This window comes from Cetorhinus maximus, chromosome 5 (genome assembly GCF_964194155.1).
Source record: "Cetorhinus maximus chromosome 5, sCetMax3.hap1.1, whole genome shotgun sequence".
Lineage (NCBI taxonomy): Eukaryota > Metazoa > Chordata > Chondrichthyes > Lamniformes > Cetorhinidae > Cetorhinus > Cetorhinus maximus.
The window spans coordinates 44,066,227-44,089,120 of NC_135883.1; the positions used below are offsets into that span (position 1 = coordinate 44,066,227).

Sequence of the window (22,894 nt, forward strand, 5' to 3'; positions counted from 1 at the left end):
ATGGCAGATGGCGTATAATGTGGGGAAGTGTGACATTATTCACTTTGGTCATAAGAATAGAAATTCATAATATTATTTAAAAGGTGTGAAACTTGTAGGTGTTAATGTCCAAAGAGACTTGGGTGTGCTCATACAAGGAATGCAGAAAGTTAGCATGCAGGTGCAGCAAACAATTAGGAAGACAAATGGTATGCCAGCCTTTATTGCAAGGGGATGGAGTACAAGAATAAAGAAGTCTTGCTGCAATTGCAATTGTACAGGGCTTTGGTGAGACCACATCTAGAATAATGTGTGCCGTTTTGGTCTCCACATTTAAGAAAGGATTTACTTACTTTGGTGATGGTACAGCGAAGGTTCACTAAATCGGTTCCTGGAATGAGGGGATTGTCCTATCATGAGAGGCTGGGTAAATTTTGCTTATATTTTCTGGAAATTAGAAGAATTAGAGGTGATCTCATCAAAACCTACAAGATTCTGAAGGGGCTTGGTAGGGTAGTTGCTGAGAGTTTGTTTCCCCTGGTCGGGGAATCTAAAACACGGGGGCACAGTCACAGGATAAGGGGCCGATCATTCAGGGCTGAGATGAAGGGAAATTACTTCATTCAGCATACAATATAAAGTTGTTGCTTCCCCTGACATTGATATTCTTGCAATTGTCCTGATGAGGGCAAGATGAAAAGCTTCGACAAAATGTTTTTTTTCAGCAATGCTTTACCTATCTTATCACGGTTGGATGTTAAAGGGCAATGGTGATGGTAGACAGTCTTGTCTCACCCCTTGCCATTGACACCAGGTTTACTTTCATCAAATATATGGTCCCCATTTTAGCAGTCTGTCCCATGTACAGAGCGACAATCATTCTTTTATTTCTCCAGACAACTCCAATTACCTCTAGCACTTTCAACAGCTTTTGCCAAGTCAACCTAACATCATATGAAGCTTGGACAAAGGACTCCAACACTCTCGCACTCACACCTCAGAAAGAGAAAAGACCTTGAGAAAAGGGAGGAAATTAAACTGCTATTGAAAAACCGTGAAGACATTTCCCCTTTTCAGTTGCCAGACGATTTCCTTAATTGTTTTGAACAGAGATAAGGGCAGGACTTTTGTTGAACTGATGGGAACGGGAATAGAGGCAGGTGTGCCAGTTTGCCAGCACCATCCCTGCCCCCAAGCTGTTTTCTCAGATGTCAGACTGGAGGCAGAATGGATACCCATTTGCAAGTGGCGCAAAGCCAATTGAGATAAGTTAAAGGCTAAATAAGGCCAATAGTCAAGGGCTGGCTGCAATGTCCCAGACATCTTGTGAACCCTGCAGGGCATCGGGAGCACAAAAACCTGTCTGAAGTTGGCCACCCAGCAGCAGGCATAGGAGACAGCATTCTGGGATGCCTTTGAAACCAGCCCACCCTGCTGCCCCACCTACCTGGTCACACACGCCAGCCTATGGTGGGGCTCCCACTCCACAATGGAGCCCAGAAGCTGTGGCCATTTTTTAACCTGAAAAGATTTAAAAGTGCTGAGGGGGTGCCTCATGATAGAAGTGCCCCCTCTCCCCCTTAGCTTCAACAGTAGGCTGCATCTCCTTCCATGCTGGACAGTTTCCTAATGTCCCTCCGGCTTTGAGAGCGCACCCACCGTCCTTGACTGGATGTTGTGCGCACTCTCTGACCACTAATTTGTCAATTTAAGCAAAATCACTGTTGGGTGACCCTTTAACATCATCACTACCATCCCATCCCAAAGCCCAAAATCCTGCCCAGAGGTTCAAACACAAATGGAGCACTATTTACAGCCAGTGTGCTACTGAAGCTGCTCAACCTGTTCTGCATGCAACAATTGCACATCTCATATTAGATTATAAATTGGAAAGGAATCTGAATATCCACTTTTTTAATTGGACAGGGTTCTGAGACCTTTAAAGGGGTTTAATTATTGCTGTGACCTGATAAGAACAACTTGTACACAATATTATTGTGCAAATGTCTCAATCAATGTGCAAATAACTAATTTGCTCACTTTGATTTGAACAAAAGCATATAGCACATAGATGTCAATATACATCATGACCGGATCTTTCCTCTGACCTCCTAGCCACTATGGGCTTGGCAAAAAGAATTGTCATTCTGTAGATGAATCCAGCCTCAGTATATTATATGACAAAGTTATTTGATGACAATGTGATTGAAAATGTGATTAATGCTGCCATTCATTTAAGCTTCTCCTGACTCTTGGTCAAAGGTTTTCAATTGGATTTTGCTTAATCAGGATTGTCTGCTAAATGGAAAAAATTCAGGGCATCTTATATTACAGAGTTCTACTTGATAACTTTCCCTCATCAAGTCTGTTCATTATTTTACATTGTAAGATCATGCTAGAAAAATGTGACTGCTTGCATGAGTCTCTCTCTCTCACATTCATGCTCACTTGAGTCTCACTCACTCACCCCTATCTCTCTCGTGCCTCTCTCACTCTTTCCTGTTCTTCTCCCTGACTCATGCACATAGGAACAGGAGACCATTCAATACCATGAGCCTTTCCCCCCATTCAATGGTTTATCTGTGTCTTAACTCCATTCAGTTGCTTCTGCTCCATATTCTTTGAATCCCTTACCAAACAAGAACCTATCAATATCAGTCTTAGATGTTTCAATTGACCAATATTACGATCCCCGTAGAGACTGATAACTTTTAAAAAAGAGATTTGAATTTACAGTGACCGACTTAAAGGTATCGCACGACAGCATTTCAAATTTTAAGGCTTTTACTCTAACAGTCAAACTAAACGCAACTTCGACTAAACACTACATAGTAGGCAACTAATATTTTCAATTATAGAACAGATCTACCTTATTAGTTCTTTAACATGACCAATAACCTCACGACATGTTTATATATTATGCCACAATCTCAGCAGAACTGTAGGCCAGAATTTCCCAGCTCCTCTCACTGGTGGGATTTTCCAGTCCCACCGATATGAACAGAGATTTCAATGGAGCCCATTGCAGGGGGGCTGGGAAATTCCAGCCGCAGTTTCATTTTAAAGTCTCAAATTCTTCCTGGCATTTTGACAGGCTCCCTTTTTCCTGTTACACTGGGGCAAGTATTCCAGAGTCCTTTTTAAAGTCCCTTCACTCAACCCTCCTGAGCACACCCAAATGGACTTCTAGCAGCAAGCCACTGTCTGGTGACTTCTCACTCTTTATATCTCTGTAAGGTTCATCATTTCAAATGGGAAATCTGCTCTCACAACAATAGCTTCCCTACATCTCTTGCTCTGTCTCCAGGGTTTCTGATTGAGTCTGTAGTCTGCACAAAGCAAGGCCAACTGCTTCTGCCTTTGTGTTCAGGTATTAATTTTGGCAATTGGGTTTTAATAGGACTTGGCCTGGGCCACTGTACCCTATGGTAACCTGGTCACATGGGCTTATCACAGACAGAACTAGTAGGAGATCACATTTTACCTTGAATTTTAAAAAAAAATCTTATAAAACCTTGCACATGTAACATATGGATTCCACCCTTTTCTGGGAAGAGTGTTCCAAATTTCTGCTCTCTTTTGTGGGAAGAAATGCTTCTTGATCCTGCCACTTAATGGGGCTAAAATGTATGATTTTGCCCCTATAATTTGCATGCTCCCACCACAGAAAGCTTCTTTTTGTCTACCATATGTAGCACGTAATCCATGCTGACACTTCAGTGCAGTGCCAAGGGAGTGCTGTGCTGCACTGTCAGAGGTACCATTTTTCTTAGCTATATTACAAATGCATCAATTGTATGTTTTCCTTGAACCAGTGAATTTCTCACCAGGATCATAATGGATGTCACTGAATCAACTTGCACTCTCACTCTGTACCAAACCTGCTGTTGTCCCCCATTTCCACTGCCTGAAACGTAAATGATCAGTGAGAAGCATATGCTTTAAGATGGCAAGACATTTTGCACGCATTCATCGACATTTGGTTGACACTGAAGTAAGTGCCACATAACCGTATGAAATACGTTCTTCATGTATGCTGTCCCTGGCCTTTTCATTTCTATGGTAGCCTCATGAACCATAGGGCTGAATCTTACGCCTTGTGGGCGTAAAATAGCAGGAGAAGGCATTGGGCGAGTGTCCCAACGTCATCCTGTTTGCGCGCAATCTTCAGGTGGGCGGGCACACGTGGTGTCGGAGCTGCACCCTCCATTAATTAAGAGGCCACTCAAGGCCATTGAAAACGCAACTGAAACTAATTTTATGTTGCCCGTGTGATTTTGTGCTCATCGCACGGGCAAAATGGGCAGGTGAGCAACCCACATTTTGCAAAACCTCATCCAAGGGCAGGATAAAAAAGGTCAGCGGCATTGCCAGTGTGAGTAGTGAAGGGTTTAGGAGATAGTTGGCTGCTGGTTGCTTATTTGAACTTGACAGCTTCATCTCTGTCATGAGCTTCATTCTTTATATTTCTAGACTTCATTTCAGGACCTATTGGTGGCTCTAAGGCCCCTGGAGGATTTTGACGATGTGGGCCCTTCCAGGTATCAGACAGCCTTCTTTTACCCTGGTAAGGGGGATTGTGGTCTCCACTGGTGGCAGCTTCTCGGAGGAGGAGAGGGGCAGAAGGGAGAGGAGGCCAGGTGTCTAAATGCAGCTTCCAGGGGAGCGACCTGTGGGAGGAGAGGTGCAGGCACAAGAGGTGCAGGGCCAGCATGAAGTCCAAGGCTGAAGGGGCAGCAGAAGACGCCACTATCCTGCTACCAGGTTTACTGGTGGTGATGCAGCTACCTCAATATACCCGAGGTGCAATGCCAAAGGAGGCTTTGTCTCTCCAGAGAGACTGTGACCTCCATTTGTCAGATGATTGGGCCTGAGGTCAGCTCCAATTATGTGGGTGGAAACCCCATGCCAGTGGCTCTGAAGGTCAAAGTGGCCCTCAATTTCTATGCCTCCGTCTCTTTCCAGGGCTCAGTGTGGGATCTTTGTGGAGTGTCCCAGTCAGCTGTCCACAAATGCATCAAGCTGGTGACAGAAACTCTGTTCAGGTGGGTAATGATATTTATTCGTTTCTGTATGGGTGAGGCCAGCCAGGTTGAACGAGCCAGAGGCTTTGCAGCGATTGCTGAGTTCCCCCGCATCCAGGGTGCCATTGACTGCACACATGTGACCATCAAGGCGGCAGCGGGTCAGCTGGGTGCTTTCGTCAACAGGAAGGGCTTCCACTCGATGAATGTACAGATAGTGCGTGACCACAGGACATAGATTCTGCCCTGGCAGCTCCCATGATGCTTACATCCTCAGACACTCTCAGGTGCCGAGGCTCTTCAGTGCTCCAGCTCGACTGGATGGATGGCTGCTGGGTGTCAAGGGCGATCTGTTGAAAAGCTGGCTCATGACGCCTCTCCACCACCCAAGAACAGAGGCAGAGCAGCGTTAGAATAGGAGTCGTGCCTCCACAAGGGCAGTGATAGGACCATAGATCTTCTGAAGCAGCACTTCCGATGCCTGGACCATTCAGGGGGAGCACTACAATACCCGCCAGAGAGGGCATCACTGATAGTGGTTACATGCTGTGCTCTCCACAATCTGGTACTGGCAAGGGGGGACCCACTGGAGGAAGAGGATCTTGAGGCAGCTGCGCAGGCCACAGATGATGAATCCAGTAGTGAATCAGAAGAGGAGCATAATGAGGAGAACGCTGAGGGTGTGGAGGCAGACCTCTGTAACCTCCAGGGATGCAGGGACACCAGGGTCATCTTGATCCAACACACTTTCAGGTAGGCTGCCAAAGATCAGCTTCTACATAATGCCAGGGCTGCTGCCTCCATCACGAATGTCTGAAATGACCCTTTCATTTGAACCCAAAATCCACTCAGCGCCTGCGCAACAAAGTTTAGGGCCACTCACGCCCAGCTTTACATACCAGCGTATCCTGCACCAAAAAAATAAAAAGGTGAAGCATACTCAGGCCATTGTAACAAAAACAAAATTTATCTCATTTTGACAATCCAAAAAAATTAATATCACCTTCTCTGATCTTCATTCCCAGACCAGTAAACACAAACAAAACATTACACAACAGGAGATCACTCATGACCTCTTGTGCTCTTGGTGCCTTAAACTTACGTTAGCAAGTGCTATGTCTTGGTGTGTTCCCCCCTGCCCCAACTGTCACCAGCATTGGAGAAAGCCTGCTAACTCCACTGACTTGTTGGCCTTGATGACCTTGGCATCGTCCTTTGGCCAGTGAAGCCTGTGCTGGCCCTGCCTGGGAGGGAACGGCCAGCGCCTTGGCTGGCATCTCCCCAGTCATTACAGCCTCATTGGATGCCACAGTCACTGGCAGAGGGGCAGAGGAGCTGCTGCTGTCATCCGGAGCGCCCTGAGAGGAGCCGACAGAGACGATAAGCAGCTCATGCGCCAACGTGAGGTCACTGTGGACCTCCTGCACACCATTGATGGATGGGCACCTAGCTGGGATACTGGGTGCCTCATCCATCTCCCACACTGGCACTGGCCACCTGAGGCCAATGCCTGTGTGAGGGCTTGAAGATCCGAGCGCAACCCAGGAACACCTGATTCTGTCCCTGGAGCTGCCCCTCCATGAGAGTTGGCACTCTCTCAATGGAGGAGGCAGTGTGCTCGGACATGAGGGTCAACACAGTGCTCGCGCTCTGCGTGGACTCCTCCATAACAGAGACCATGGCACGTATACCCGCATGGATCTCCTCCAGATCCTCCCGCACATCCTGCTGGACATCCAGCATCTGCTGCCTAATGGACGACTCCAGAGGCTCATCACCTGCCTTCGACTGAGCATCGTCTTGGTCTCCAGCAGTCCTCTGACTGTCGGCACCCTGGGCACTCTCTGCCTTTACCTGCTCCTCAAGCAAGTGTGAAGTGCTCTCACCACTGTGGTCTGACATTCTAGCCGAAGATCTAACACCCACCGAAGTGCTGGTATCTGCGCTGGTGTCTAGTTCAGAGAGCGGGTGTGATGCAGGTCCATGTGAAGCCAGGAGGTCCTCTGGCATCAGGGGCAGCTCTTCAGGGTCCTGAGAACAAATGCCTGCTGGTGAATCTAAGGGAGAACAACAACATGTCATTAGTTTAAGTCATTACACTGTGCATGCCAGGCATCAGTTTTGAGGCCCCCATCAATGATGAGACTACACAAGAATATCTGCACCATCTGAAACTCTCACCTCTGTGCACTGCACTCTTACCTTTGTCCGACACCCCAGCCTCTCCATAACTGGCTGAACGAGGTGCATGGTGCCTCTCCAGCTCCAAGGAACCCTGCTCAAATCTGGATAGGATTAGGAGATTTGAGGGGGGGTCTCTGCCTGTCTGCGACCTTTCAATGTTGTTATGGGCCGTCTTCTCCTAAAAGGACAGAGGAGCATGGATTAGTCCACTCTCTACCTGAGAGTGGCCAACCCGACCTGAGGGGGCACCTTGCAGGGCACATCCGAGTAGTGGCCCTCAAGCCGCATTACATTCAGTCCAAACAGCCAGGGCTCACCCCCTTGGCATTCAGACTCTAACACCGCTGAGCTCCACGGGGGGATGGCCAGACGCTTCAACATACTGATCCATGACAACACAGCACTCACCCTTTCTGAGCACAACAAGTCATTAAACCTTTTGTGGCTCTGCACCCATGTGCGCAGCACAACATCATGGCTGCTGTTAGTTGCGGTGGCCTCATTCTTCCATCTCTGGGGGTAAGGATGTCCTTCCTGGCAACCACCTCCTCCAGGAGGACCACAAGGCACACATCTGAAAACTGGGGGGCTGAGTGCCCACCCAACCTGCCCTTCTGCCTGGCGAGACCAGCTGCACTTAAGGCCATAACTTTGGTTTTCCGAACGCTGCAAATATGTTCTTCCCTGGCAGCCTTCAAGGAGCTGCCTGTGCTGTTTTTAAACCGGCCGCCGGGTCGCTTTTGGACCCGGAAGCCGACAGGCCCCTGCCCGGCCCTTCCTGACCATTAGGAAGACACGTTTCACGCTGGGTGGGCCTTAATTGGCCGGCCAACGTGAAGTCACAGTCGGGGGCCGATTGCAGGCAGCAGCCCGTTTCCGACCAGTCGAGCGCACCAGTCGCGTGCATCCGCCAAGGGTAAAATTCAGGTCATAGAATTTTGCAGGACAGAAGGAAACCATTCAAGTCCGTTGTGTCTGTGCTGGCACTTTGAAAGAGCTAACCAACTAGTCCCACTCCCTGCCTCTTGCTCAAGCCCTTCAATTTTTTCTATTTCAGGTCAATTCAATTTCTTTTTGAAAGTTACAATTCAATCTGCTTCCACTGCCCTTTCAGGCAGCGTATTCCAGATCATCACAACTCACTGTGTAAATAAATGTTCCTTGTGTTGCCGCTGGTTCTTCCGTCAATTGCCTAAAATCCGTTCCTTCTGGTTGCCAACCAGTCTGCCACTTGAAAAACAGTTTCTCCTTATTTATTCTATCAAAACATTTCAAGTATTGAGACTCCTCCATTATACGTCGCCGAGGCTCTGGAGTGCCATGATGAATTTAGGGGCCTGTTTCCTGAACAACAGTGCCCGAGATGCACTGGATCGAGGCATCAAGGCTGTGCTATTCGTAAAGACTGACAGCTCTGATGAGAAGGCAGCAGTCCACATCGTATCAAACAGCAGGGCGGAATCCATCTCTGATGATGAGGTGAATCGGAGAGTGCGTCACGCTATTGTAGTTGCTATAATACCATTTCTTCAGGGGACAAAGTGTTATGGCCCATGCAGTTGGTAAGCGGAGTTATTTAAAAATCCCAGAGGGAAACTTCAAACGACTGTCATAACCTATAATTTTAAGTGTTATGTTTGAGATGCGACTCTAAACTCAAGAATCAGACTACTAGTTCTCAAGGCTTTACATTACCTAATTGAAACATTTTATTAATTTACACAAGTTTAAATATATGTAAACCTGGCTACAAATTACTACTATCATAACTTTTAACAAATTCCCAAACTAATCTCCATTAAGGCAACAGCAACCCATAGGCTTAACCAAACACCAGGCAAAGCATTTTCACCTTACGAATTCAAAATGAGGTTCTTTCCACTGTGGAGCCAGTTGGAGGCTTATAGCTGCCTTTTGATCTTACATTGCCTCTGCCTGCACACCCGAAAACTACTGAAGTTATACCTACCAGCCCCATTGAATGTTAATTCTCATTGTATCAACAACCTCTTTGAACTTTACCTTTTAACAATGAAACCCCATTCATTGTGCCAATTTTATTAGAAATGTAAACATATTGCTTGGTAGCTGCTAGAAAAGCGTCAAGTTTTCACCTCGCTTCTTGAAGGCTTGATTCAAAAAATGCAAATGCATGCTATCTCTCGGTTTACGTCTCAAACTAGTACATCAAAGCACCCAGGCTAGCTGGCTTTAATCCAATTAAGACATACCCGCAGACTAAATCTCTATTTTAAAAGAAAAATATTTCCCAAAATATTATATACATTAATAGCTTCATAACACAGTCAATTGCTCCTTTGTATACACATAACTGAAGTCTCTCATCACAGGTACTAGACTAGTCAATCTCCTGTGCACTGTTTCTAAGACCTTGGCAGGCTGGAAGAAAACTGAGCTCCCAATATAAAGTACTACTGAAGGCTGATATGTTAAGATTGGAAAACTACGGAGAATAACTCACAGGAAAATTATCCTGCTGTTTGGCTATCAGAGACAGAGCAGAAGAAATCCTTTCAACAAAATCCAACTGAGGTAGCATCTTGTTGCTACAGTTCTGTATGCATTGAGCTTCTGTCCAAGCAAGGAAATCCTCCATCCTGTTCCTACTGACCTCCCTTCCCTTGGCCTCTTACCCAGTGCTAATGAAGCTGAACAGAAGTTTGAGGAACAGCCCCTCACCTTTTGAGTGAGCACATTAAACCTTCCAGAATCAGTATCAGGTTCAACAGTTTCAGAACATAATTACTGCTCCCATTTTTTTCAGACTGTATCTGTTGGTAATGGCTGTGCTGTCGCCTTGAGCTTTTTTGTCCCATTACTCCCTCCCCTTTTGTCTTACACCATCATCCCTTTTTGTCATTTAATCTTTTTGACCTTCCAGCTACCCCCCCCCGACTACCTCCCGAACCCCCAACTACCGTCCCACCACCCCCCCCACCGACTACCCTTCCGATCACCCAACTGCCCTCCCATCCCCGTGACTACCCTTCTGAGCACGCCTCCCCCCCTCCACCGCTGCTGGGTAGACCCCCACACCTCCGGTTACCCTCCCAACCCCCCCAAAGACCACTCCAAGAACCCCTACTGTTCACATCCATATCCCACTGGCTATCTGACCACCGTCACTGACCACTTTCCCCCTCCGTGACATATCCTATCCTCCGGATCCCCTCTGCTGACCACCTGACCTACCCTAACCCTTCACCCGCTTACCTTATATACTTACCTTCTCCCTGGTTTCTCAAAGTAGTTGGGACCTTTAAACCTACTTGTTTTATGGCAGCTAATCCCTTAACAATAGAGGCAGGTTTCCTTACCTCTGACTCTCCTGAAGGCCACAGGAACCTCCTGCACTGCACTATTCTCATCCGGCTGGAGTCGGAGAGTCGGGCAGGAAAGGTGCGGCTGCATTCCAGTATAAGTGAAAAGGAGTGGAGTGGCAATCCGACTGTGATTACCACTCCTCTGAAGTTCTGGCCCATTAATTCTGCTTCTCTCTCCACAGCTGCTGTCTGACTTGCTGCGTATTTTCAAAATTTTCTGCTATCATTAAGGGTTAAATTTTACGCTGGGGTGGGTGTCCCTACACCCCATGATGTGAAAGTCAGTGACAAGCCTGCTTACACTTTATCAGCTAATTCCCCAGCCGTATAATGGCCAACATCTCATGAAAATCTACACTTCCTTTTTTGATGAAAGTTTTCTTTATTGGTGCCTTTGTTGCAATTTTGAAAAAGAAAATAAATTCAACGAAAGAAAAAAAAGTGACTAGAAGTTGACTGGGCCTAACTGTAATTCATGAGATATTACGCGACCACGTAAAGAGGTTTCTGTATCTGGAAGAAAATGTCTCTGTAATGCTCAGTACTCATCAACGAATGCAGCAAAGATGGGAGGAACATAAGAAACATAGCAACCGGAATACGCCATTCAGTGTTTGAAGAATTAGATTTCTCACTTGTTTGTGAGAATCTCTCTCTCTCTCTCTTTCTCACTTGCACTCAGCTTCATGTGAGTCTCATTTACCTCTCGTGTTTGTCTCCCTCCCTTCCTACCTCTCTGTGTTAATCTGATGTGTAATATAACTTTAAGAAGAATGTTGTTAAGGAAGGTCACATGATCTTAGTATCCAATAGCAGTGTAGCGTGGGCTACCTCTGTAGTTAGTAGTCTGTAGTCAGTAGTTGGAGTAGTGTAGAGATAGAGTCTGAAGTGCAAGCACGTGTTTAGTTGCTGCTGAATAAATAAATTTAGAGTTTCTACCTATGAAGTGTCTGCTACTCAACTCTATTATTTGTACCAAATTGGCCACCACTTACAACAAGCGTGCGAACAGGATCCAACAAACTGGCGTCTAGGATCCAACACTTTCTCTGGTTCATGTACACAGCAACAGGAGTAGTCCATTCAGCTCCTTGAGCCTGTTCCACCATTCAGTTAGATCATGGCTGATTTGCATCTTAACTTGACTACTGGCCTCTGTTTGTAACCCTTGTCACTCCACAGATGCTGCCAAACCTGCCAAGGTTTTCCTACACTTTCTGCCTTTATTTCAGAATTCCAGCTTTTAAAAACCTATCAATTCTAGTTTTGACATTTTCAGCTGACCCCCCCAGCCTCAAAAGAGTTTCTTTGTTAGGGGGAGGAGATTTTCAGATTTCCATTAACCTATGTGTGAAGAAGTGCTTCCTGACATTGCCCCTGAATGGTCCAGCTCTAATTTTAAAATTATGCCCCCTTGTGCGAGGCTCCCACACCAGAGGAAACGGTTTCTGCCAAATATTTTAATCATCTTAAACAGCTCAATCAGCTCTTAATTTTCTGTACACAAGGGAATACAACGCAGCCTGTCCTCATAATTTCAATCTTAGACATGGTATTATTCTGCACTGCACTCTCTCCAAAGCCAACATATCCTTCCTGAGGTGCAGTAGCTATAACTATGCACAATACTCCAGGTATCATCTAACAAGCACTTTAGACAAGTGTAGTGTAATTTCCACCCCTTTGTCTGCCAGCCCCTTTGAGGTGAAGACTAAAGTCCTATTAGACTCTTTAAATTTTATTTTTGTACCTGTCCACTCATGATGCCTGGTGCTGGGCGTAGGATGTGGCCTCATTCAGGTTAGGTTAGATCTAGAAAATGATTTCGTTGATATGGGGCTGCTTGCAAAAGGTATTTGAGATTCATATTGTGCGCTGAGCTCAAATGGGACGGGCGAACCACACAGCATTCAAGTGGGATCTGAAACCCAGCCAAATCTCGATAGCTGAGGAGCTGCCAAGAAAGGGCTGAACACTGCCAATTATCTGTGTGAAAACAGCCAACTGCATTAGCACAGTTAGCTTGCTTGCCAGATGAGTTTGCAAATGCAATTCCATCACTTGAACTATGATGATGCACTGCATGTTAATCATGTCTTTGAACCACTCATTTCAAACTTCTGATTAAAATTGGGAGAGGTGAATTAGTGTTACGCCCTACAAGCAAAGGCAGATTTATACATTGTCAAATGCATGACCAAAGTACCTCATGAGGTCCAGTTAACTCCTTTATAATGCAGTTTTGGATGTGGGCAGATTTGCTGTCAAACTGGTTGCTGTGAAATCAGTGCTGCCTACCTGTGAATCCTGCATCACACCGACAAGAGAAGTGGCCAACTAAATCTGTGCAGGTAGCACCATTTTCACAAGGTGAGCTTTCACATTCATTGGTTTCCAGCTGACAATAGGGTCCTTCATATCCAATCGCACAGTGGCAGGTATAATTGTATTCCTGATCCCGACAGGTGCCATGTTCAGTGCACAAGTTTCCAATGCAATGGTCTATGTCGATGTCACAAAACTCTCCGGAAAAGCCAGGAGGGCATATGCACCTAGGGAAAAACAGAAGTATGCTTCAACACAACAGGACAAACAGATATGCGTAATAATCAATGCGTTCTTTCCCTTTAATTCAGACCCTGCCCTGAAGATGCTGACACATGTGGGGCGTAGCTCCATGGAAGTTACCTGCCACAGATGCATCTGCAACTGTGTGAACCCATCCAGTGAATGTAGATGAGCCATTAGAGAGTGAGGAAGCACAGAGTAACCCGAGAACAGAATGCTAAATTGGGAATTTAATGCAAGTGGGAACTCGGTGCAGAGGGGAAGGAAGTCCTCCTCTGCATCCTTCTTGTCTTTTACCTCCAGTGGCTGGTGAGTGTTCTTCAATTGTCTCCAAGCTTGGAGACTGTAACTTGTTATTGCTTTATCAAACTAAATTACTTTAGGGGTAAATAGGAATGTAGAAAGGAGCCTAAACCAGTAAAAGGGGCAGAGGTTTCAGGTTAATATGTCAGCTACTTAAAATGAGAATGAGAAAGGAAAAGAAGGAAAAAGGAGGTATGACCTGTAAGTTCGCGGGTGACACGAAAATTGGTGGTGTCATAAATAGTGAGGAGGAAATCCTTAGATTACAGGACAATATAGATTGGCTGGTAAGATGGGCAGAGCAGTGGCAAATGGAATTTAATCATGAGAAGTGTGAGGTGAAGCATTTTGGGAGGGCTAACATGGCAAGGAAATACACAATCAATGGTAGGACCCTAAGAAGTACAGAGGAACCTTGGTGTATATGTCCATAGATCCCTGAAGGCAGCAGCACAGGTAGATAACGTGGTAAGAAGGCATATGGAATACTTGCCTTTATTAGCCGAGGCATAGAATATAATGGCAAGGAGGTTATGTTGGAACTGTATAAAACGCTAGTTAGGCCACAGCTAGAGTATTGTGTGCAGTTCTGGTCACCACACTTTAGGAAGGATGTGTTTGCATTGGAGAGGGTGCAGAGGAGATTCTCCAAGATGTTGCCTGGGCTGGAACATTTCAGCTATGAAGAGAGACTGGATAGTCTAAGGTTGTTTTCCTTAGAGCATAGAAGGCGGAGGGGGGACCTGATAGAGTTATACAAAATTATGAGGAGCATAGGTAGAGTAGATAGGAAGAAACCTTTCCTCTTAGCAGAGGTGTCAATAACCAGGGGACATAGATTTAAGGTAAGGGGTAGGAGGTTTAGAGGGGATTTGAGGAAAAAATCTTTCACCCAGAGGGTGGGGGGTATCTGGAACTCATTGCCTGAGGGGGTGGTAGAGGCAGGAACCCTCACAACATTAAAGAAGTATTTAGATGAGCACTTGAAATGCCATAGCATACAGGTCTACAGGCCAAGTGCTGGAAAATGGGATTAGAATAGATAGGTGCTTGATGGCTGGCACAAACACGATGGGCTGAAGGACCTGTTTCTGTGCAGTATAACGCTATGACTCTATTACTCTAAAAACGAAAAGGAAAAAGAGTATACAAGGATGGCATTAATACTCCATGAGCAGAAAAGATCATAAGAAAGGGCTACTTAAAGACATGATGGAAATAAGGCAAGCGTAATGAAAAATAAAAGCATACTAAAATGTCTGAACAGCAATGCACAGAGCATCAGCCACAAAACAGGGGAATAGGAAGTAGCAAATTTGTCAGGAAATACATGCAGTGGGAAAACAGAACTATGGTTGTAGACCGAACATGATTGACAGTTAAATATTGCAGGCTATAATGTATCTGGAAATGATAGGGAAGGCAAAAAGGAGGATTGGGTAGCTGTGTCAGTCACATAATGGCTGTAAGCAAGAAAGAACTAGTAATGAGATAGTAACAGAATCTATAAAGATAGAGATAAAAAATATGAAGGGATCAGTCACACCTTGAGGCATGCTACAGACCACTAAATGGTGGAAAAGAAGTGGAGGCAGGAGCCCAATGGCAAATAAATGAAATAGTAAAAAAAAAAGCAGAATCATGAGCTACAGGGATTTTAACTACCACAAATAAACTGGCCAGAGAGAAGAGGATGGAGGTTTAACAGTGCGCTCAAGACTCCTATAAGAATTTAGAAGGATAAGGGTTGATATGGTTGAAGCTTTCAAGATATTAAGGAAGCAGATAGGGAAGATACAGAGAAACTATTTCCACTGGTTGGGGAGTCTGGGGCCAAAGTCTAAAAATTGGAGTTTTCAGGACTAAATTTAGGAAATATGAAGAGTGGCAAAAGTTTGGAACTCTCTTCCACAAATGGCAATTGATGCAAGATCAATCAGTCACTTTAAATCTGAGGTTGATATATTTTTATCAAGGAATATGGAGCAAAAGTGGGATCACATATCTGCCATGATCTCATTGAATGGGAGATCAGGCCTGAGGGGACAAACGACCTCCTCCTGCTCCTATGTTGCTTCTGAGACACTGGGCTGGATTTTCAAATGGGTCAGGGCTGAGATTGGAGGTGGGCAGTTGCCCAATTTTGTGCCGTTGGCCTTCGTGCCGGTTCCCCGCATGGTTCCCTCGATCCTGAGCTATTTTCAATGAGGACGGCTCAGGGTCGGATGGGCAGCCGCCAGGTTAGGATGGGCTTCACTCTAAGGTCTTGAAAGATGTGGCTAGTGAGATAGTTGATGCACTGGTTTTAATTTTCCAAAATTCCCTAGATTCGGGGAAGGTTCCACTAGATTGGAAAATAGCGAATGTAACTCCTTTATTCAAAAAGGGAGGGAGACAAAATGCAGGAAACTACAAGCCAGTTAGCTTAACATCTGTCATAGGGGAAATGTTAGAAGCTGTTATTAAAGATGTTACAACAGGGCACTTAGAACAATTCAAGGCAATCAGGCAGAGTCAACACAGTTTTGTAAAAGGGAATCATGTTTAACCAATTTACTGGAGTTCATGGAATAAAACTAATGAGTTAACAGCGCAAGTAGAGATAAATAGGTATTATTTGGTGGCGATTACTGAGAAATGGTTACAGGGAGAACAGGTTTGGGAGTTGAATATCCAAGGGTATTCAGTGTTTCAGAAGGGTAGGCAGGAAGGAAAAGGAGGCGGTGTAGCTTTGTTAGTAAAGGAAGAGATCAGTGCTAGAATGGGGAATAATATAGGCACTGGAGAGCAAGATGTAGAGTCAGTCTGGGTAGAAATAAGAAATAGCAAGGGAAAGTAGTCCCTGGTGGAAGTAATCTATAGGTCCCCAAACAGTAGTTCAGCAGTGGGGTACAGTATAAACCAGGAAATACTGGGAGCATGTAAGAAAGGCAAGGCAATAATCATGGGTGATTTTAATATGCATGTAGACTAGATTAATCAAATTGGCAAGGATAGTGTCGAGGGAGAGCTCATAGAGTGTATTAGAGATTGTTTCTTGGAGCAATATGTTGTGGAGCTAACCAGGGAGCAGGCTATTCTGGATTTGGTTTTGTGTAATGAGATGGGATTAATTAATGATCTCAGAGTAAAGGATCCTCTAGGGAAGAGTGATCATAGCATGCAAGAATTTCAAGTTCAGTTTGAGAGCGAGAAACTTGAGGCCCACACTATTGTTCTGGAGTTAAACAAAAGTAACTACATAGGCATGAGGGCAGATTTGGCCCTAGTGAACTGAGCAGAAAGGCTACAAGGTAGGACAGTGGATGAACAATGGCAGATATTTAAGGAGATATTCAATTCCTCCCAAGTCAAATATATTCCAAAGAGGAAGAAAGATGGTAAGAGGGGGAAAAAGCATCCATGGCTAAGCAAGGAAGTTAAAGTTAACATAAAGGCAAAAACTAAGGCACACCAAATTGCAAAGGTCGGTGATTGGGAAACCTTTAAAGATCAACAAAGGGTAACTAAAAAATAATAAAAAGAGCAAAGGTAAATTATGAAAGAAAGCTAGTGCAAAATGTAAAAACTGATAGCAAAAGCTTCTACAAGCATATAAAAGGAAAGAGATTTACTAAAGTGAATGTTGGTCCCTTGAAGGATGAGACTGGGGAGTTAATAGTGGGGAAAGCAGAAATGGCAGAGACGCTTAATCAATATTTTGCCTCAGTTTTCACGGTGGAGGACACTAGTACCACCCCAATAGTAACAGGTAGTGCAGAGGGTATAGAGAGGGAGGAAATTAGAACAATCACCATCACTAGAGAAAAAGTACTGAGCAAACTATTGGGGTTAAAGGGTGACAAGCCCTCAGGACCTAATGGCCAACATCCCAGGGTCTCAAAGGAAGTGGCAGAAGAGATAGTGGTTGCATTGGCTATAATATTCCAAAATTCCCTGGATTCTGGAAAGGTTCCAGTGGATTGGAAAAATGCTAATATAACGCCCTTATTCAAAAAAGATGGGGTGGGGGAGGCAGAAAGTAGGAAACTATAGACCAGTTAGTTTAATGTCTGTCATTGGGAAATTGTTGGAATCCATTATTAAGGAAGTAATACTGGGGCATTGGAAAGTCAAAATGCAATCCATCAGAGTCAGCATGGTTTTATGAAGAGTAAATCATGTTTGATTAATTTGTTAGAGTTCTTTGAAGATGTGACAAGCAAAGTGGATAATGGGCATCCTGTAGATGTAGTATAGCTGGACATCCAGAAGGCTTATGATAAGGTGCCGCACAAAAGATTAACACACAAGATAAGATCACATGGAGTTAGGGGTAATATATTAACTTGGAAAGAGGATTGGCTAACCAACAGAAAGCAGAGAGTCGGGATAAATGGGTCTTTTTCTGGATGGCAAGCTGTAACTAGTGGGGTGCCACAGGGTTCGGTCCTTGGGCCCCAATTATTTACAATCTACATTAATGATTTGGATTCAGGGATAGAAGGTACTATAGCTAAATTTGCAGATGACACCAAAATATGTGGGAAAGTAAGTTGCAATGAAGGAATAAGAAATTTACAAATGGATATGGGCAGGTTAGGTGAATGGGTCAAAATTTGGCAGGTGGAGTTTCACGTTGATAAGTGTGAGGTTATCCATTTTGGTCTGAAGAATAAAAAGGTGACTTATTATTTAAATGGAGAGAAGCTTTAGAATGCTTCAGTGCAGAGGGATCTGGGTGTTCTCGTCCATGAATCGCTGAAAGCTAGTATGTAGGTACAGCAGGTAATAAGGAAGGCAAATTGAATTTCGGCATTTATTGCTAAAGGAATAGAGTATAAAAATAGGGAAGTGTTGTTGCAACTGTACAAGGCATTGGTGAGACTGCACCTGGAGTACTGTGCACAGTTTTGGTCCCCTTACTTGAGGAAGGATGTAGTTGCATTGGAGGTGGTTCAGAGGAGGTTCACTAGATTGATTCCAGAGATGCGGGGCTTGTCTTATGAGGAGAGATTGAGCAGTTTAGGCCTATACTCGCTAGAGTTTAGAAGGATGAGAGGAGATCCAATTAAGGTATATAAGATGCTAGAGGGGATCAGGGTGACAAAGTAGATGTGGAGTGGATGTTACCTTGTGGGGCATTCTAGAACAAGAGGCCATAGTTTTAGGCTAAGGGGTGGTAGATTTAAATCAGAGATGAGGAGGAATTACTTTTCTCAAAGGGTCGTGAATCTGTGGAATTCACTACCTCAGAGTGCAGTGGATGCCGGAACGCTGATTAAATTTAAGGAGGAGATAGGCAGTTTTTTAATTAGTTACAGGTTGAAAGGTTATGTGGAGAGGGCAGGAAATTGGAGTTAAGGCCGAACTGAGATCAGCCATGGTCGTATTGAATGGTGGGGCAGGCTCGAGGGGCTGAATTGCCGACTCCTGCTCCTAGTTCTTATGTTCCTATGTTCTTATGTTCATTGAAGGAGTCACATATGAAGTTTTACCCGTCAGCCGTAATGGTGGCTTTTCACGCCGTATCATCCCAAACCTGCTGCATTAATTATGCATTCCCAGGAAACATGCCATTTTCCATGGCGGGCAGGCACTCATTCGCCTGCCATGCCATCACCTCGCCGTTTCATCACGCCAGGCACCATATTTAAAGTTCAGCTGTGCGCACACCTCTCAGTGCTTCCAACCCATGACTGCTGCACAGAAGACATGGCCCTGAAAGGCAAAAAGACTGCAGCCCCCAGGTTAAATAACACGTCCCTGTAACACCTTTTGGACGCACTGGAGGCTCGCTGTGATGTCCTCTAGCCCTGCGCTGGCTGCAGGATGGGCAGCAACATCACCAACCTGGCTTGGGAAGTGGTGGCAGTGGTAGTCAGCGCCAATGCCCTGCAAAAGAGGACTGCCACCAGTGACACTACAGAATGAATGGTCTCCTCCGTTCCACCAAGGTAATTCACTCTTCTCATCACTCTCAACTCACACACTCACAAGTTCATCACACATCCACAGGGATTTCACACCTCAAGGGACAACACCACTAACTCTCACACACACCCTCACATCTCCATCAGGCTCATACCTTCTGGAGCTCGCGTCCTCATCCTACCCATGGCTTAGCTCCCCACACAAACATTCCACGCAGTGCCGTGTGTCCTCTTCACGCTCTCTCCATTTGTTTTCATGCAGGAGAAACCTGCTCACATCAGCAGGGAGAGGTCCCAGACTGGGGATGGAGTGGCCCACATTAGGCCCCTCACTCACATTGGGGAGTTTGCCATCGCACTGACTGGTGAGGATGTGGACAGTGCTTTCGGTGACGGTGAGGTCGGCGGTGAACACCTTTGTGAGGATCCAGTACCACATCAACCCTCTCTCAACGCAAATATGAGTGCTCTCTCTCCTGCTTTTGACTCTGCTGCCATGCACTAATTATCTCTACTGTGGTTCACAAGGAGCTCTGCCAAGCGACCGACACCCTCAATCAGCCAGTTCCTTATCTCCATCCAGGTCTCACCTCCAGCCAAGAGGACACCTCCTCCATTGAAGAACTGGAAATAAGCAGCCTGAAAGACCTGTCGCAGCGCTTACCCACACCCTCCACCAGCGCAGAGACACACGGTGGGACCTAAATCTAGAGCAGGCTCGGGTTCACAATTTATTGGTCACCACACAGACACGTGTCTGCAGCAGGAGGAGGCAGGTTCATGCGAGCTCCCTGGCACTCGGAAGACTGCTGGGGAAGAGGCAACTGTGAGGTCTGGGTCAGATGATGAGCCTCTGGATTTGGCCTTGCAACTCATCCTGGAAAGTCAGCAGCAGGCGGGGGAACATCATCCAGAACTGTTGGAAGCCCTCAACAGAGTGGCACATGAGTTGGAGCGGTAAGTCCGCCTGCTCTCCGATGATGTGGCACCCACAGGTGCGTGTATAGAAGTCTCCATGTGGAGGATGGTGGACGCCATGGAGACCCTGGTCCAGCAGAATGCGGAGATGTGTACAGACCTGCATTCCATCGCGGGAGCCATGGGTAAGTTCCTGTAGTGGCAAAATGAGAGGGAAACAGGGCACCTCGACGTCCCTCCAGGTGCTCCTTCCCCTCAAGGAGTCAGGCTGGGGTCCCTGGACACCCAAAGGAGGAGGAGCACAGCTGGACACCCCTGGGTCATCCACTCAGGAATCTCAGAGGCTGTCCTCTCCCTCCGAGTCCCCTTGGCCTGTGACCCCCCTCAACCTCATCCTCCGTCACTGCAGAGGGAGCAGCTGGCCAGTGAGTAATTCTGGAGGGAGAAGTGTGTATGTGGCAGGGCCTTTCGGAGCCTCATGCAAGCACTCTTCCCACGCATGCAGATCCTTCCCGTGTCACACTCACCTCAATGTCCTAAGCATTTTGAATGTTGCCTGCTAGGGTTTGCTTTCAGTTGTCCATCTGAGCTGACCTGCATCTCTGCCCACCCACTGATCCCACTCCCATGCAGCACCTGATCTTGGCCAGCACGACTCTCGTTTCACTTTCGATTTGGACAGCATGTGCTAATTTGGTTTGATTTTTGCTCCCCTGTCCTTTACCCTCCCCCAGTCACCCTCTCACCCTCTCCTCCACCTCCCCCCCGCCCCCCCGACATCACCTTCCACCTCCCCTCCGTGACCTACCAGTCACAACCCTTTTCCTTCGGGGATGTCCTAGTGAATGTGCACATTCCCGTCCTTCCTGAAAATCGCACCCCTGTCCACATTCACCTCCCCAACCTCCTCCTTCCCACCCCCAGGGTCCATGTCTACCTCCGAATCCTCACCAATCACCCTAGCCGTCCCTTCTATCACTACCGTCAAACCCTCACCCTCCCACCCTACAGCCTCATTCTGCCCTTGGTCATTCTTACCCATCCTCCAAACCACACCCACCATCAGTTCACTCCCCAGGAGGGAGTCATGGACCCATCAGACTCCTCCCTTGCACATTCACCTGGACATCCCTCCTACTGACCCATTCGCCCCCTGCAACCCTTTCCCTCCTCCGGACCCCACCCCCCTCGGAACCCCTTCCCCCACTCAGTCCTCCCACTCCTCCAGTACTCCCCCCCTTCTTAGACCCTCCCCCTTCCTGACTCCCTTTGGCACCCCTACTTCTTCCACCACGCTTAGTCCTTTCCCCATCCCCCCAACTCCTTCCTCCAACCTTACCTCTTCCTCCAACCTCACTCCTTCCCCCTTCTTGACCCTCCCAGACACCCTTACTTCTTCCTCTAGCTTTACTCCTTCTGCCTTCCCCCTTCCCGAGTCCTTCCTTGACCCTTATTTCTTCCTCCACCCTTACTCCCTCCCCTTTCCGCAATCCTTCCTCCTTTGGACTCCCTCCCCTCTCCACAACCCTTCCTTCCCTGGACTCCCTCCCCTCTCCACACTCCTTCCTTCCTCTGAACTCCTTCCCTTCCACTTTTCACCTCCCTTACACCTATCTCCCAAGTTGCCATCTTCACCCCATTGCCCCCTCCTCCCCCCATACTCCCTCTCCTCCCGACACCTCCATTTGCACCTGGCCACCCTCACCCCACTGACACCATCATATTACCCCCATCTTCATCCCTCCCTCCCAACCTCGTACCCCCCCGACACCTCTTCCTCTCCCAGTCAACCCTAGACCTTCCTCTCCCATCCCCTTGACCATCATCCATTGTGAGCATCCAACTTTCCAATTTCCGTGAGCTGCTTTGCAGCAGAGCCATGTCCATGAGAATCCGCCCAACATGCCATGAACATTCCTCCAAGTGTGTTGTTGATGTCAGGCTCCAGCATCTTCTGCTCCTCGGATGTCCGCAATGTGAGCAAGGCCCTAGTGGGTAAGTCCCAACTTCTCCATGTCACAATTGTCAAGACGTATTCTGCACTGGCGTGCTTTCCTGCTGACATGGGCGGACGATCCAACAGTGGGGGATGAGTCCAGCAGGCTGGCCTTATAATGATATGCTGATGAGGTTCCTGATGTCTGATGGCGGGAAATGCGGCCCACCATCGACGGGCTGAGTAGACGATTGCAAACTGGTTTCATGATGTAATGAAACCGATTTTTGGCCTTCTCACCATATTGTCCCCTCATGTCACCAAACACACAGAAAAGGGCACAGAAAATCCCAGCCTATGTTTCATTGTAGTTTCATCAACTGGAAACCAGAAATACAATAAATGTCAGCCATTGTTTAGCGGGTTGCACTCCTGTTTCCGAGTTCAAGTCCCAACCCTAGAGCTTCAGCACAAAGTCTAGACTGATGCCTCAGTGCTGCACTGTTGGAAGTGCTGAATTTTGGATGAGTCGTTCAACTGAGGCCTTAGGTAGGTGTAAAAGATCATGTGGCACTGTTTGAAGAAGGGCAGAGGAGCTCTAGCCAATATTTATCTCTGACTCAACACCTGAAATGATTATCCGGCCACTTATTTCAATGCTGTTTGTGGGATCGTCCTGTGCACAAATTGGCTGCTTGTATTCTATGTTACAACAGTGATGACACT

General features: G+C 46.5%; 2 protein-coding genes across 2 annotated transcripts in view; one reads left to right on the top strand and one right to left on the bottom strand.

The window, feature by feature from the left end:
* Positions 1–4,502, top strand: part of LOC144681103 (uncharacterized) — a 29,405-nt gene extending 24,903 nt beyond the window's left edge. Inside the window, exon 3 of the mRNA XM_078542835.1 lies at positions 4,453–4,502. Within this exon, the coding sequence (XP_078398961.1) occupies positions 4,453–4,502 (50 nt within the window). The remainder of the gene's footprint in view (positions 1–4,452) is intronic.
* A 1,392-nt stretch (positions 4,503–5,894) lies between these two features.
* Positions 5,895–22,894, bottom strand: part of LOC144681104 (protein eyes shut homolog) — a 440,210-nt gene continuing 423,210 nt past the window's right edge. Inside the window, exons 11-12 of the mRNA XM_078542836.1 lie at positions 12,830–13,083; positions 5,895–5,911 (exon numbers count right to left, since the gene is read on the bottom strand). Coding sequence (XP_078398962.1) covers positions 5,895–5,911; positions 12,830–13,083 — 271 coding nt within the window. The remainder of the gene's footprint in view (positions 5,912–12,829; positions 13,084–22,894) is intronic.